The sequence below is a fragment of the Vicia villosa genome, linkage group LG1, assembly GCF_029867415.1.
Source record: "Vicia villosa cultivar HV-30 ecotype Madison, WI linkage group LG1, Vvil1.0, whole genome shotgun sequence".
Taxonomy (NCBI): domain Eukaryota; kingdom Viridiplantae; phylum Streptophyta; class Magnoliopsida; order Fabales; family Fabaceae; genus Vicia; species Vicia villosa.
Window position 1 is genome coordinate 100,628,432 of NC_081180.1, and position 15,344 is coordinate 100,643,775.

The window sequence follows — 15,344 nt, forward strand, 5'->3', positions numbered from 1 at the left end:
AACTATATTGAATATTAACGGGAACATGAAGTTATTAATCAAAATATTGAATATTAACGAGAACATGAAGTTAGTAATCAAAATATTGAATATTAACGTGAGTATTAAATTACAGAGCAAAATATATAGTATTAACGGGAACATGAAGTTACTGCTAAAAATATTGAATAATAACAGAAACATGGCGTTATTAATCAAACTATTGAATATTAACAGGAACAAATTTGAAACATTAACAGAAACACGAAGTTAGTGATCAAAATAATGAATATTAATGGGAACTTGAAGTTATTGATCAAAATATTGAATTTTAACGGGAACATGAAGTTACTGAACAAAATATTGAATATCAACGAGAACACGAAGTTACTGATCAAAATATTAAATATTAAGGGGAACATGAAGTTACTGGTCAAAATATTGAATATTAATGGGAAATGAAGTTTATTGATCAAAATATTGAATATTAGTGGGAACACGGAATTACTGATCAAAATAATGAATATTAACGGGAGCACGGAGTTATTGATTAAAATATTAAATATTAATGGGAGCACAAAGTTAATGATCAAAATTTTGAATATTATCGAAAACATTAAGTTACTATCCAAATTTTAAAAATTAACAGGAATAAATTTTGAATATTAACGGGAACACAAAGTTACTAATCAAAATAATAAATGTTGACGGGAACACGGAGTTATTGACAAAATATTGAATATTAACAGGAACATTAAGTTACTGATAATTTTTTTGAATATTAACGGAAACGAATTTGGAATATTAACGGGAACACGAACTTATTGATCAAAATAATGAATATTAACGGGAACAATGAGTTACTGATCAAAATAATGAATATTAACAAGAACATGAAGTTACTGATCAAAATTTTGAAAATTAACGGGAAGAAATTTGAAATATTAACGGGAATACGAAGTTACTTATCAAAATAATGAATATTAACGGGAACATGAAGTAACTGGTCAAAGTATTTTTCTATTAATTATGCATTTTGAATGAATCATTATTATAAATGGAGTTTGTAGTGGTTTCTCATTGGCCTACAAGACAGTGCTGATAGTTTGAGATTGGGCTGATAGTTTGTAGTTATAATTGAGCCAAAATAATTAATTTTCTCCTTAGCTAGCAAAAAAACAATCGATTCTCCTTAGCTGATAGTTTGAGATTGGGCTAATAGTTATCACTAATTGAATTATATAATTTGATTGAATATTTCTTCATTATAATTCGTGAATTTACGATTTTAAAACTTTTCCTTCATTATAATTTGGTAAATAAAATATTACTATTTTTATAACTTTTTCAATTTTACCCAAAACTTAATCTTTTACTAATATCTTTTATTTTTCTCAATCACAATGCGCGAAAACGACGGGTACCCGTGCGAACGCACGGGTAAGACACTAGTTACAATAATAACCATATACCAAATTATTTAATACTAAAAAATAATAAAACATTATATTATTGTTAATATATTAATAAAATCAAACTACAACTACCCTTATCGAATTCTTAAATAACTAAAAAAAACTTTTTCCAAAATTCATCCAAATTGTATTGTTCATCGAATAATTCTTGAAACAACAAACTCACAATAAAAGTAAGTAATTTTACTAAACTAAATAAAATCAACTGCTCATAACATACAAAGAAAACTTAGTTTATAAAATATGAAAGGATGAGATGAAGAGATCAAATATTTTATAACTAGAGTTTGTTTATTTTCTTATTTAAATAAAGAACTTAATTTACTACCTTCTGAATGCACTAGGTTTGGACAAACGGTCGGGTTCGTACAAGTTTGAACTCAAATATGCAATCCATCCCGATCCACTGGTGTTAAATGGTGGCTCAATCTTGACTGTTATAATTTTAGTTTGGTTTGGGTACAATTTTTTAGTTCTGACGGTTGTGGGGTTCGGATACTTTGATCTGAAGCAAATAAATCGGAGTGAAGAAAACCAACAAGTAAAACTCTAACACCACACACATAAACAAACAAAGAATGAGAAGTAGATCTATATAAATGAAGAGAAATGTAATTCATATGAAGGCATATTCTATTGAGATCTGTAAAGATAAGGTTTTTTCTTTATCCCTATGGGGTTACCCCAGAAAAACCCTATTTTACCCTGCTTCGGAAATGCATTTTCGAAATATTTTTTTTCTAAATTTTTCCAGATTATTTTGGGATATTAATTAATTCATATATCATAAATTTGATATAATTTATGAATAATAAATAATAATAATTATATATTTTGATATAATTTATGAGTTATGAATAATAATTATTATATATTTCTATTCTGATTTATATTTTAAAATTTAAAATAATTTTAATTAAAATAATTAAAATAATTTCATTTACAAAATGAGTTATAATTTTTTATTTATATATTTATATATTTATAATAATTATTATATATTTACAAAAAAAAATTTAAAAATGAGTGTTTTAATTTATATATTTATATATTTATATAATAATAATAACTATAATATATTTATAAAAATTATTATATATTTATATAATAATTATTATATATTAATTATAAATATATTTATATATTTATATATTTATATAATAATTATAAAAATTATAAAAATGAGTTTTTTAATTTATAATAATTATTATATATTTATATAATAATTATTATATATTTATATATTACATATTTATATATTTCACTTACAAAATTAATAATTATTATTATATATTTATGTATTTCTATTCTGATTCATAATTAAAAATGAGTTATAATTTTTTTATTTAGTTTAAAAAAATTAAAAAAAGATTTTGTCTTAATTTTATTTAATGAATAAATTTTATATTTAATTATATATAATTCAAAATTTACTTATGAAATTAAAATGTTTTTGATTTATATAAGTTAATAAAATAATTTTTAACTTTAAAATTATTTAGGAAATTTTGATTCACCTTGATTTTATTGATTCACATTCATTTTATTGATTCACCTGGATTTTATACCTATTAATTGTATTGATTCACCTTGATTTTAATTTTTTAATAATTATTGAATTCTTTCGGAAGTGTATATCTGAAACATTCCAAGACCAATTTGGTCTTGGAATATTTCGGATATGCATCTCTGAAGACACCCCTCTCCCAAAAAGGGGTGTTTTTGGAAATGCATCTCCGAAAACCCAAAAAAAGGGTGTTTTCGGAAATGCATCTCCGAAAACACCTTTTTTTTCGTGTTTTCGGAAGTGCATTTCCGAAATAAGACAAATTTTGAAGAAAAAAAAGCATTTTGAAAATGCATTTACGAAATTAGGGGTATTTTGAATTTTTCATCGGAGGTGACCAAGAAAGTAGGGAGGTGGGTAAAGAAATTTCCAAAGATAAAGATAAAGACGTGCTTTAACAAAATTAGATATGTTTGAAAGGACACTTAGTGTAGATTCAAATATTTTTCTTCTTTTCAGAGACTAAGAATAAATGAGATGCTCTAATTGTTGGGAAAAAAAGAAAAAGAAAAAGGAAGTTGAACTCTCTTTGATGCATTAAGAGAGAAAATACAAACTCAATGCCACTTTCTTTGAAAATATGAGAAGATAAAGTTTAGAAAAACTTTTGAATCTCTTAACCATCATGCGAAATTCCAATTATATCTCTTACTTCCGTAAATGCATATAAGCACTTTTAAAAAAAAAAAGTTGGTTTCTTCCGTAGGTACATCTACGGAAACATAAAAAACATAGTAAATTTAAACTATTTAATTCAGTAGATTTTTCGGAGATGCATCTACGGAACGTCTTAAAAATAGAGTGTTCTGAAGATGTACCTACGGAACATTCTGTTATATTTTGATGTTTCATTTTTTTAAACTCTAAACCATAAACCATAAACCCTAAGGCAATGGAAAATATTACACCAAAATAATACATTCTATTATATTTTGATGTTCCATTTTTTTAAAACCCTAAACCCTAAGGCAATGGAAAATAGTACACCAAAAAAATACATCGTATACATCGCATAAATTGCACTATAATTTGATATACATCTTATAAATTGCACTATAATTTGATGTTCCATTTTTGTTTAAAAAATTGGAATTTAGAATGTTCCGTAGGTACATCTACGGAACACTCTGTTTTTATGCATCTCCAGAATATCTACTGTATTAAATAGTTTGAATTTTCCCAATTTCCCAATGTTTTTTTACGCTTCGGTAGATGTACATACGGAAGAAATCAATTTTTTTATAAAAAAAATGTGCTTCGGGAAGTACATCTAGGGAAGCAGATGAACAATTTTGTCAAATCAGTGGTGCGTGAGAGATATAAGGGATGGGTGAGAAATTCTCAAAGTTTAAGGTAATTAAGTTAAACCATATATTTGAAAGAAAGAAAGAAAATGATCGAGTCACATGAAAGTATAAGACGATTGTGGATCTCAAGACTAAATTGATGGGATGACTATAAACTATTAAAATGTGTCAGCTACACGTATACTAATAATATAATATAACATATAGGGTTGGACAAAATAATAGAAACCAGCCCAATCCGACCTATCCGTGTGGCCTGCTAAGGCACGGTTTGGGTGAGTCGGGTCTTCAGATTAATTGGTTGAAGACAACTGGATTAATAGGGGTTGGATTGATTGATGTCTGATGGTTTATTGTAGCCCATAGAAATCCAAACCCGGTCGGCCTAGTATTAGATTTATTAGACAATTTCTATATCTACCCCAAACCTTCTTAGAAACCCGCGCGAAATTCCTTAAACGCCCCTATATTTCGGTAGTGCATCTCTGAAGTCAGCAAAAAGGGGATTTCGGAGATGCATCTCCGAAATCATTTTTTTATTTAAAAAAAAAAGGTGTTTTCGGAGATCATTTTCGAAAAGGTGATTTCGGAGATGCATCTCCGAAAACACCTGCGTTTTGCAGTTTAAACAAAACAGCCTCCCCCTTTTTAATTTATCCTAAAACACCAAAAATTCAAAACAACAACCATTTGCTCCAATACAAATCAAAGGCTACTTCAAAACAACAACCACTTGCTCTCCAACAATTAAAGGCTACTTCAAAGGCACCATCAACAAAGCTTCAAATCTGTAAGTTTAACAACCTTTAACTCTAGGATTAAAAATTATATTAGGGGTATTAGAAACTAGCATAATTTAGTAGGTTTAAGTTATGATATGTCACTGAGTGTGTTTAGATAGAAAAAATTGATTTTGAAGCATTTAGGGCAAGATGTGGGTTTTCTGCAAAAATGGAGTTCGCAGGTTGTTTCGGAAATGCACTTCCGAAAACACCTCTCTGAGCAGTTTCCGAAATGCACTTCCGAAATGAACTCAGAATTGTTTTTTTCTTGATTGTTTCGCCTTCTTACCGGTTTTAATTTTTTCAAGAAAATGTCAGGAAACCTCGCACGACTTAGACAGGATAGGGAGACCCAGACTGCATCGGCTCGACGTGAGCGGGCCTCACAGTTAGCATCGACACGGGGACGTCGAGTACCCGTCCAAACGGATGAGGCACCCGCTGGTTCCTCATCTGGATCTTAGAGTCGGCTGGCTCGGGCGTCTTCCTCTCCTGAGGTGGTACGTGAGGAGGAGGAGGAGATCGAGGAGGAGGTGAGAGATTATGAGGATCATAAACCTGATGTGACCCTCCGAGCGGGGAGGATAATGCAGAGGAGGGATACGCGGGAGGGCCTACAGACACTTCCGTGCTGATTTACTATCACGACCACGTCGCTCGACGTGTTTGGGAGGGAGAGGTAGTTTTTTTAATTACACTTTATAATTTAACCATTTTTTATTTAGGTTTTTATTCCACTTTCTCCTAATGGTCTAACTAAGTTTCTTTTTTGTTTTTGTTTTTGTTTTGAAAGGAACGGCCGACAATAAAATTTGTGAATCATGCGCGGAAGATATTTTCTCTGTTTGAACCACAGGCTCAGTGGTTTAATGACGTGGTAGCTGGTAGCGGGCTTGGCGGGTTATGCATGACCGGATATAGGACCATCAGCCAAGGCATGCAGGGCACTTTTGTCGAGCAGTGGCATAAGGAGACGTCTTCTTTCCACCTTCCTGTTAGGGAGTTGACGATCACGTTACACGATGTGACCTGTCTGTTCCACCTGCCGATTAGAGGGAGGCTGCTCGACCATTCCAGGATACAGAGGGTTGAGGCCATTGAGTGGATTGTGGACTATCTGGGCATGGACCCAAACATGGCGGATTACGAGTGCAGAGCGACGAGTGGGGCGCATATCAGGTTCTCCAGCTTCATACAACTGTATGAGAACCACTTGGTGGCGGCAGCGGAGTCGGAGCAGGAGGGTGACGAGCTTTTTACTGAGTATCACCTTGTTTGCGCTCTGCGGTGCTGGTTCATGTTCTTCGTAGGCACTGCACTCTTTGCTGACAAAAGTGCAACCTACATCGACATGACGTATCTCCACTACTTTATCGATCTGACAATAGTGGACCAGTGGAACTGTGGGGCAGCTATTCTGGTATACCTATACCATAAGCTGAATGAAGCCTCCAACTAGAGGACCAGACAATTGATTGGATCGTGCACACTTCTGACGGTACGTTTCTTTTTAATTATTTCACATTTAATATTTTTTCAATATTATTTCACATATTATATTATTGTATCATATTTGTGTTTCAGGGCTGGATCATCTCATACTTCCACCGCGTCCACGGCTTCACCATTGATCTTGTGTACGATGACGTCATGCCCAAGGACGCACGATACGTCCTCTAAAGGGGGAATAACGCAGTGGGCCCATATCGCGTGTACCTGGACCGCACTGTGCACGACGACATCTATTGGATGCCCTTCATTGATTACCGTCATGTTGTCCCATTTGACCGCATCGCTTTATACTCTGGATGGTTGGCACGTGGGACCAACATCATGGTCACGTATCTGCCGGAGCGGTGCATGAGGCAGTTCGTACGTGTGACGATGATATCGAGGTCTTCACTTAAGGCTGCTCCCGACACTGTTACCCAAGTGGCCTCACTACTATATTTGAGGATTAGGCGCATCATTTGGTGCCTGAGGAGTATCGGCGTATGGTGGCCACCCAGGAGTGGCATTGTGTGGAGGGGTACGTGACATGGTTCTATCAGGTGTCACATCCTTTGATGACACCCGACGCTCCCGGAAATTCACCTAGGCCAGCACATGAGGAGATCTTGGAGAACCAGCAGGCCGAGGATGACCATGCCACTGATCTCTTACCGGTATGCCAGTGGATACAAATGCTTTGGCAACATGCTTTGGAAAGAGGTATCATTGAGTAGGGCGGTTGAGAGGCAGTTGTCATTATGGAGAGGATGATCAGTGACGCGGCCGGTTCGGCGGCGTATAGGAGGCAGAGGAGGTCTGAGGGAGTTAGAGTTAGGCATACTCAGTAGCAGTTGCCTATTTATATTTTATTCTTGACTTTTTTGTATTTGGGTTGTATTATACTGACACTTAGCATTTACCCGTACAACTATTTTCGTATTTATAATATTGCTATTTTATTCATATTTACGTGTTATATTTTATTCGATTCTATTTTGACGATTAATATAAAATATGGGATTAATCATTGATTTGAATAAAAAGAAAAACTCAGAGCATATTTCAGAGATGCATCTCCGAAATAATGAAAAATGTGAAAATGAGTGTTTTCGGAGATGCATTTCCGAAAACACCCAAAAATGGGTGTTTTCAGAGATGCATCTTCGAATTCTGAGAAAATAGGGAAAAAATGACATCTGAGATGCATCTCCGAAGTCAGGGATATTATGGGGTTTCCAGCAGGAGTTCTCTCTCCAGCTACACATATACTAATAGTATAATATAACATATAGGGTTGGACAAAATAATAGAAACCAACCCAATCTGACCTATCCGTGTGGTCCGCTAAGGCACGGTTTGGGTGAGTCGGGTCTTCAGATTAATTGGTTGAAGGAAATTGGATTAATAGGGGTTGGACTGGTTGATGTCTGATGGTTTATTGTAGCCCATAGAAATCCAAACTTGGCCGGCCTAGTATTTGATTTATTATCTTGTGAGGTTTTAATAGAAGTGAATTGGGGGTGCCCTGGTTTGATTCACTTGGCCCAAAGGGAAAAGCCTCTACGCAAACACAAACCCTTCTTCAATTCGAATTTTTTTACCACATCTCCCATTATTTATTCTCATATCCCTACATTATATTTTTTTTATCAAAATACCCTCATATAAATAGTTTATTCGGCAGAACTTTCACGTTTCCTGCAAAATTATTTGTCATTCTGAAGCTCTTTGACAAAGTTTTCCGGTATTGTTAAGTGCCAAAATGTAGTTATTTTGTATATATGTTTTGTTGCACTTATCGATACTTTTTGTTAATACCGTTTGAATAATACCCCGTTTTGTGTATAAATACGTATACTTTGTGAATAGATATATTTTCATATACTTTTATATTTTTTGATAGTTATCTATTCATTTTGTAGGTATTGAGGTGTATTTGGAGCATGAGCAATAACGTGTAGAAGACACGGCTTCAAACGCACTTCTTTGAGCATCGAAACCAACTCGTCAACGAATAAAGCTCAAAACTAAAGAATAACAAATCACCAATTTGGTTGATATGTTGTCATTTTTAGATAGGAAATTGAAGAAGCTTTCCAACGCTTCGAACCGGGCACAAATCGAAGTTACGGTTCTCAAGTTGCGTCATTTTTACTAAAAGCTGGTTTTTCAATTCAGCAGGTTGGGCGCGATGCGCGCGACACTTGCTGTACCAGATCCAGAATTGTATAAATAGGAGAAAATCAGATTTTTTGAACCCCAACTCATCCTAGGTCATTTTTTGGTAGATTTGGCTTGGAAACACCATTGGAGCTTGTAATCGGATGATCGGAGGTCGAATTTCTCATCGATTGGTGTTGACAAACCAAGAAATGTTTGGTTCCTCTTCTTCTCTTCTCTTTGTATTTCTCTTTTGGTGAGTTTGTATGTAATTACTCTAAACCCATGGATGTTTGTTACTCTTTCTACTAGTTGTATAAAGTTTGCTTTACAAATCTTAATCGGTGTTTCCTTGATCTTTTTGCTTAAATGTTTTGGATTTGTGTTGTTGTAAAAATAGACATCACAAATCTTGATTAGGGGGATATATGTTAGCTTTTGATTCTAGACATAGGATTGAGGTTAACATCCACTTAATATCTGAGTTCAATGCTTCTGTGTTGTTCGATCAGTTGAGACATCGTCGAAAGAGCAATATAGTTGAACTCTGTCGGTGTAGCAGACATGGACATTGATGTGAGGGATATGTGGTGATTCTGACGAGTATTGTAGATTGAGTACGGCGGAGTGATAAATCTAAATTTGTAAGGAGTAGTTTAGATTCAAACCAGATAAGCTATTATCTATTAAGAATGAATTTATTTTATGTTCATAAGTTAAATTTCCGCATTTACCGTCTAAATCCATTTTAACCCGAACTCAAGAACTAAGAATCCGTCGAACGGCAGTTCGGTAGCACCAATCTCTATGGACACGATAATTTCCCGGATAAATACTTCCAAAACTTTTGTTGCTTGCCGCTCTACCGCTCCAACAAAATGGCGCCGTTGCCGGGGATTGGTGTTTCTATTGAATTCGCATTGCGATAGTTTCTTTGTTTTTGAGTTTTGTGAATATCGTGTATTGTGTGCATATTCTCATACTTGTATATTTTCGTATATTGATACATGTTTATATTTTCATACTTATACATGTTTGTGTGTTTGATTTTGTTCCTCTTTACTTTTGCTATTTAGCAAGGTGAAGTTGGCTAAACAAATTGAACTCGGATAGTTCGTAAATTCTAAATCTTCACTTTTCAATTTGTTTATCCAATTAAGGATTTTGTAAATATTGTGTTTTATGTATATTTGTGTTTTTACACATACTTGTGTATACTTTTGCTTTTGATTCGTTTGTTAAGTGTTTGGGCAGGTTGCTTTCTTTAGGTTGCGTTTGAGGCGAAAGCATTGGCTTACCGCGAGGAAGTTACTTACCATTCACGAAACAATAAAAGGCGTCGAGCTTACGACGTAAAACAAGCGCTTGTTGGGAGGCGCCCCAACGGTTGTATATTTTTCGGTTTTAATTTTCTGTAAATGAGTAGGGTAGGTGTTAAGTGGTGGCGCACTGGAAATTCTGGTTTTTTGAACTGGTTTGGTTTTTCTGGTGTAGCGCGCGTCGCACGCAAAGAGGGCGCATCGCGCGGCCTGGGAGCTGAAGAGCTTGGTTTGGCAGAACATAGGGTGCGTCGCGCGGTCTTAAGGGCGCGTCGCGCGCTGTGTTGCGTTTGGCCAGTGAATTATTTTTAATGGTTCACTTGGCTAGTCTTTTTCCCACTTACACCAAGGCTTTATAATATAGTATTTTATAGTTTTATTTTTTAATTCTTTTGTTGTTGTTTAGACTCAAATTTTGGGTCGATAGCTTGGAGTCTCATTTGGTAATTCTCCAATTGTGATAGATTCAACATGCCGGTTGTGCGTTAATGATTGTTCAAATTTGTACGTAGCAAGGTACTCGTTTATCGCATTCTATAGCATAGCATGTTTATGAGACTTTTCATTTGTACAAATTTCATATTACTCATTCTTTTTGCATAACTTGCTCATGACTTGAATCACAATTAGTTTTCCCTTTTTACCATAAATGTGAGGTGGCTTTCCATTGTGAGACCGACAATTCTTGTTTTAACTGGATATTATTATGTTTAATCTTTCGTTTGTATTGTTTTTGTGAATGCACGAAAGTGATCAAGGCACTTGTTTGATTTTGAGCACAACTACCATAGCCAAATATTCAATTCACCTTGTGAGTGTGTGATCATTAGTATCTCTTTTGAGCCTTTTTGTCAATGTCCATGTTGTTTATGCTAAATGCTTGTCTATGAGTGTTTGATTCTCATTTTTGTATGGATGTTGATTCTTTGTTTTCTTGAACCCTCAACCATGATTTTTGGTTTGAATTTTTACCTTGCCTTAGAAAGTAGGGAGTATTCATACTTTGATAATATGGTTGAATTCAAGTTGGGGAGAGAATGTTTACTTACTTTCTGGTTGATTGATTATGAGGTTGTGAAAAGAAAAAAAATGTGAAAAAGAAAGAAAAGAGAAAGAAAAAAAAAAGAGAAAAGGTTTGAAAAAGAAAATAACAAAAAGAGTTGGAATAAGAATTGTGTTAATAAGTATTGTGCTTGGTGTGAAACATGTGATGAAGAAGAAAGTTTGATTGAGATTCCTTTGTTTTAAACCTTGTGGATTGATTACTCCCTTAGGTTTAGGCAAGTTTTTGTTTCGTTTAGCTTTAGGACTTATCACTTGTTTGTTAACCGAGCCACATTACAACCTTGAAAGCCCTTGTGATTCTTGCCGTTGCATTTTCAATACTATTTTTGGATGAATGCATAATTTTGTCTATTGTTTGCAAGATTGTTGGAAGAGTGTTCAAAGTCCTCACCTTTCGGTGTTTTTCATCTACCGATGAGTTTTTGCTAGGCGTGATTCGTGATTGAGCTTGTTTTGTTTTAGAATATTTTGTATGACTTTTGTACTTAGGATTGGTTTCATTTTCATGTGTCGTTGTAGGATTGTGGTAAGTATTTACTTTGTTCGCAAGTTTTTTTTTGAACCGTACAATAGTTTCGTTTTTCCAAATCTTGTTGATTCTTGATTCTTTGGATTTTTACTTTTGATTCTTTGAGTGTTTGGCCTTGTTTGAGGACAAACAAATTCAAGTTGGGGAGAGTTGTTAAGTGCCAAAATGTAGTTATTTTGTATATATGTTTTGTTGCACTTATCGATACTTTTTGTTAATACCGTTTGAATAATACCCCGTTTTGTGTATAAATACGTATACTTTGTGAATAGATATATTTTCATATACTTTTATACTTTTTGATAGTTTTCAATTCATTTTGTAGGTATTGAGGTGTATTTGGAGCATGAGCAATAACGTGTCGAAGACACGGCTTCAAACGCGCTTCTTTGAGCATCGAAACCAACTCGTCAACGAATAAAGCTCAAAACCAAAGAATAATAAATCACCAATTTGGTTGATATGTTGTCATTTTTAGATAGGAAACTGAATAAGCTTTCCAACGCTTCGAACCGGGCGCAAATCGGAGTTACAGTTCTCAAGTTGCGCCATTTTTACTAAAAGTTGTTTTTTCAATTCAGTAGGTTGGGCGCGATGCGCGCGACGCGCGCTGTACCAGATCCAGAATTGTATAAATAGGCGAAAATCAGATTTTTTAGGTTATGTTTTGGGTATTTTTGAACCCCAACTCATCCTAGGTCATTTTTTGGTAGATTTGGCTTGGAAACACCATTAGAGCTTGTAATCGGATGATCGGAGGTCAAATTTCTCATCGATTGGTGTTGACAAACCAAGAAATGTTTGGTTCCTCTTCTTCTCTTCTCTTTGTATTTCTCTTTTGGTGAGTTTGTATGTAATTACTCTAAACCCATGGATATTTGTTACTCTTTCTACTAGTTGTATAAAGTTTGCTTTACAAATCTTAATCGGTGTTTCCTTGATCTTTTTGCTTAAATGTTTTGGATTTGTGTTGTTGTAGAAATAGACATCACAAATCTTGATTAGGGGGATATCTGTTAGCTTTTGATTCTAGACATAGGATTGGGGTTAACATCCACTTAATATCTGAGTTCAATGCTTCTGTGTTGTTCGATCGGTTGAGACATCGTCGAAAGAGCAATATAGTTGAACTCTGTCGGTGTTGCAGACATGGACATTGATATAATGGATATGTGGTGATTCTGACGAGTATTGTAGATTGAGTACAGCGGAGTGATAAATCTAAGTTTGTAAGGAGTAGTTTAGATTCAAACCAGATAAGCTATTATCTATTAAGAATGAATTTATTTTATGTTCATAAGTTAAATTTCCGCATTTACCGTCTAAACCCATTTTAACCCAAACACAAGAACTTAGAATCCGTCGAACGGCAGTTCGGTAGCACCAATCTCTGTGGACACGATAATTTCCCGGATAAATACTTCCAAAACTTTTGTTGCTTGCCGCTCTACCGCTCCAACAGGTATGCAAAATAAAAGTTAAAACTGGCTACTGGAACTCCTTTGCAAAGTACTTCGGTAAACAATATAAAAAATTGATTACCATAACTCTTTTGCAAAGTATTTCAGTATGCAAAATAAAAGTTAAAAATGATTACCAAAACTCTTTTGTAAAGTCTTCTGGAACACAAAATAAAATTTGAAAAATATAAAAGAAAATACTACCAGAACTCTTTTGCAACATTTTCCGGTATGCAAAATAAAAGTTAAAAATGACTACCAGAACTCTTTTGCAAAATCTTTCGGAACACTAAATAAAGTTTGAAAAATATAAAAAAAACTACCTGAAGTCTTTTGCAAAGTCTTCTGATATACAAAATAAATATTAAAAAAATAAATATGATAAATTAGTTAACAATACATAAAGGAAAAATTGACTTTTTTAATAAAATGTAGGGGTAGAAGGTAAAATTTTCTTCAATTAGATACATTTCAATTGCAATATTCATTTCAGTCTAGGGTTTTGTTATTAACATTTCAGTCTAAGGTAAAATTATCTTATTATTTGCATTTCTGTTACCTTTAACTGGGGTTTGATGTTTAATGTTATTTGTTTGATGTTTGATGTATGATGTTGTTTGATTTGTTAGTTTCGTTACAAACACTGTTATAAATTAGTGGAATTATCAATGAATGATCTTGTTCATAATCTTGTTTGATATGTAAGTTTCATTTCGAATACTGTTGTGTATTTTACAATGTCTGATTTCTCTTTAACTAGCAAGGAAAGTGAAACTCAAGCTTTATGTTTTATTTAAAATGCTCTACTTGAGTTTCCAAAATATTTTTCCTATTTATAAAGCATTGTATGGTATCTGAGCTTGATAAAAAAATAACTTATTATCAAGGCATTTTGTGTTGCAATATGTTACATTTATTATGATTACAGTTTTACTGTAAAAACTTACTACAGCAATTATAATATTTTTGACATTTTTTCACTATACTTCCACTGGTGGAGATCTTACTTTAAAACTGCACTTTTTTTACTTTCTTGATGAAAATGAGAATACAATCAAGTCTTTATATAGACCCAAGATACTTCTGCTATACTAGGAATTTAAAGCAAATAATACTATTAATAGACCACTATCTCTTGATCTTTCAACTACAAGAGACTCTTTGTTTTTCCACTAACTTATTAATAAAAACCCACTTAACATAACATTAAAGTTTATTCAACAAAACTCCCCTGTAAACTTAAATGTTTCTCCTATCCATCACGCCTATCAATTTCTTGCCTCTGTCGAAAATTTCTTTCGATAATGGTTTTGTGAAAATATTTGTTGCTTGATCCTTGCTTGCTACATGCCTCAATTCGACACTTCCTTCCTTCACATGTTCTCGAATGAAGTGGAAGCGAACGTCGATGTGTTTTCTCCTTTTATGATTCACTGGATTCTTTGCTAACTCAATTGCTGATTTGTTGTCCACTTGTATTACTGTTGCATCTTCCTGTTTTAGCTCCATTTTGCTCAACAATCATCTAAGTCATATTGCATGACAAACGCATCAAAGATGCTGCTATGTATTCAGCTTCACATGTCGAGAGTGTAACAATCGGCTGTTTCTTTGAAATCCATGTAAAAGCGGTATTTCCCATAAAGAACACATATCCTGACGTACTCTTTCGATCATTTATATCACTGCACCAATCGTTGTCGGAATAACCATTCAACTTGTAATCTTCTATTTTTGAGTAGAACATTCCAGGTGACACAATTCCTTGGATGTATTGAAGGATTCTTTTTAATGCCTTCCAATGTGCATAAATCGGTTCCTCCATGAAATGACTTACAATTCCAACACTAAGCGAAAGATCTGGCCTTGTACATGTGAGATATCGAAGACTTATTACCAAGCTTCGATATTTGCTTTCTTCGACATGTTCTCCTCCATCAACTTTTGACAACTTTGTACCTAGTTCCATTGGCGTCAAAATTGGATTACAGCTTTCCATCTTATATTTTTTCAAGATTTCTTTTGCATATTTCTCCTGTGAAATGAAAATTCTTGTTTCTTCTTTTCGAACCTCCAGACCAAGAAAGAATCTCATCAGACCTAAATCTGTCATCTTGAATTCACGTGTCATTGTGCCCTTGAATTCTTCTATCACCTGACTATTGTTACTCGAGAAAATTAGATCATCAACATAGAGAGCAACAAGTAAT

The 15,344-nt window shown here is 33.8% G+C and overlaps 1 protein-coding gene across 1 annotated transcript; it reads right to left on the reverse strand.

The window, feature by feature from the left end:
• Positions 1–14,659: 14,659 nt before the first annotated feature.
• On the reverse strand, positions 14,660–15,265 carry LOC131650224 (secreted RxLR effector protein 161-like). Its single transcript, XM_058919942.1, has one exon. It carries the CDS (start codon positions 15,263–15,265, stop codon positions 14,660–14,662), a length of 606 nt encoding a protein of 201 aa, XP_058775925.1.
• Positions 15,266–15,344: the final 79 nt, after the last annotated feature.

What these genes read in the sequence shown, in the direction of transcription:
- LOC131650224 (XM_058919942.1), bottom strand. Translation starts at nt 15,265, where the DNA reads ATGACACGTGAATTCAAGATGACAGATTTAGGTCTGATGAGATTCTTT.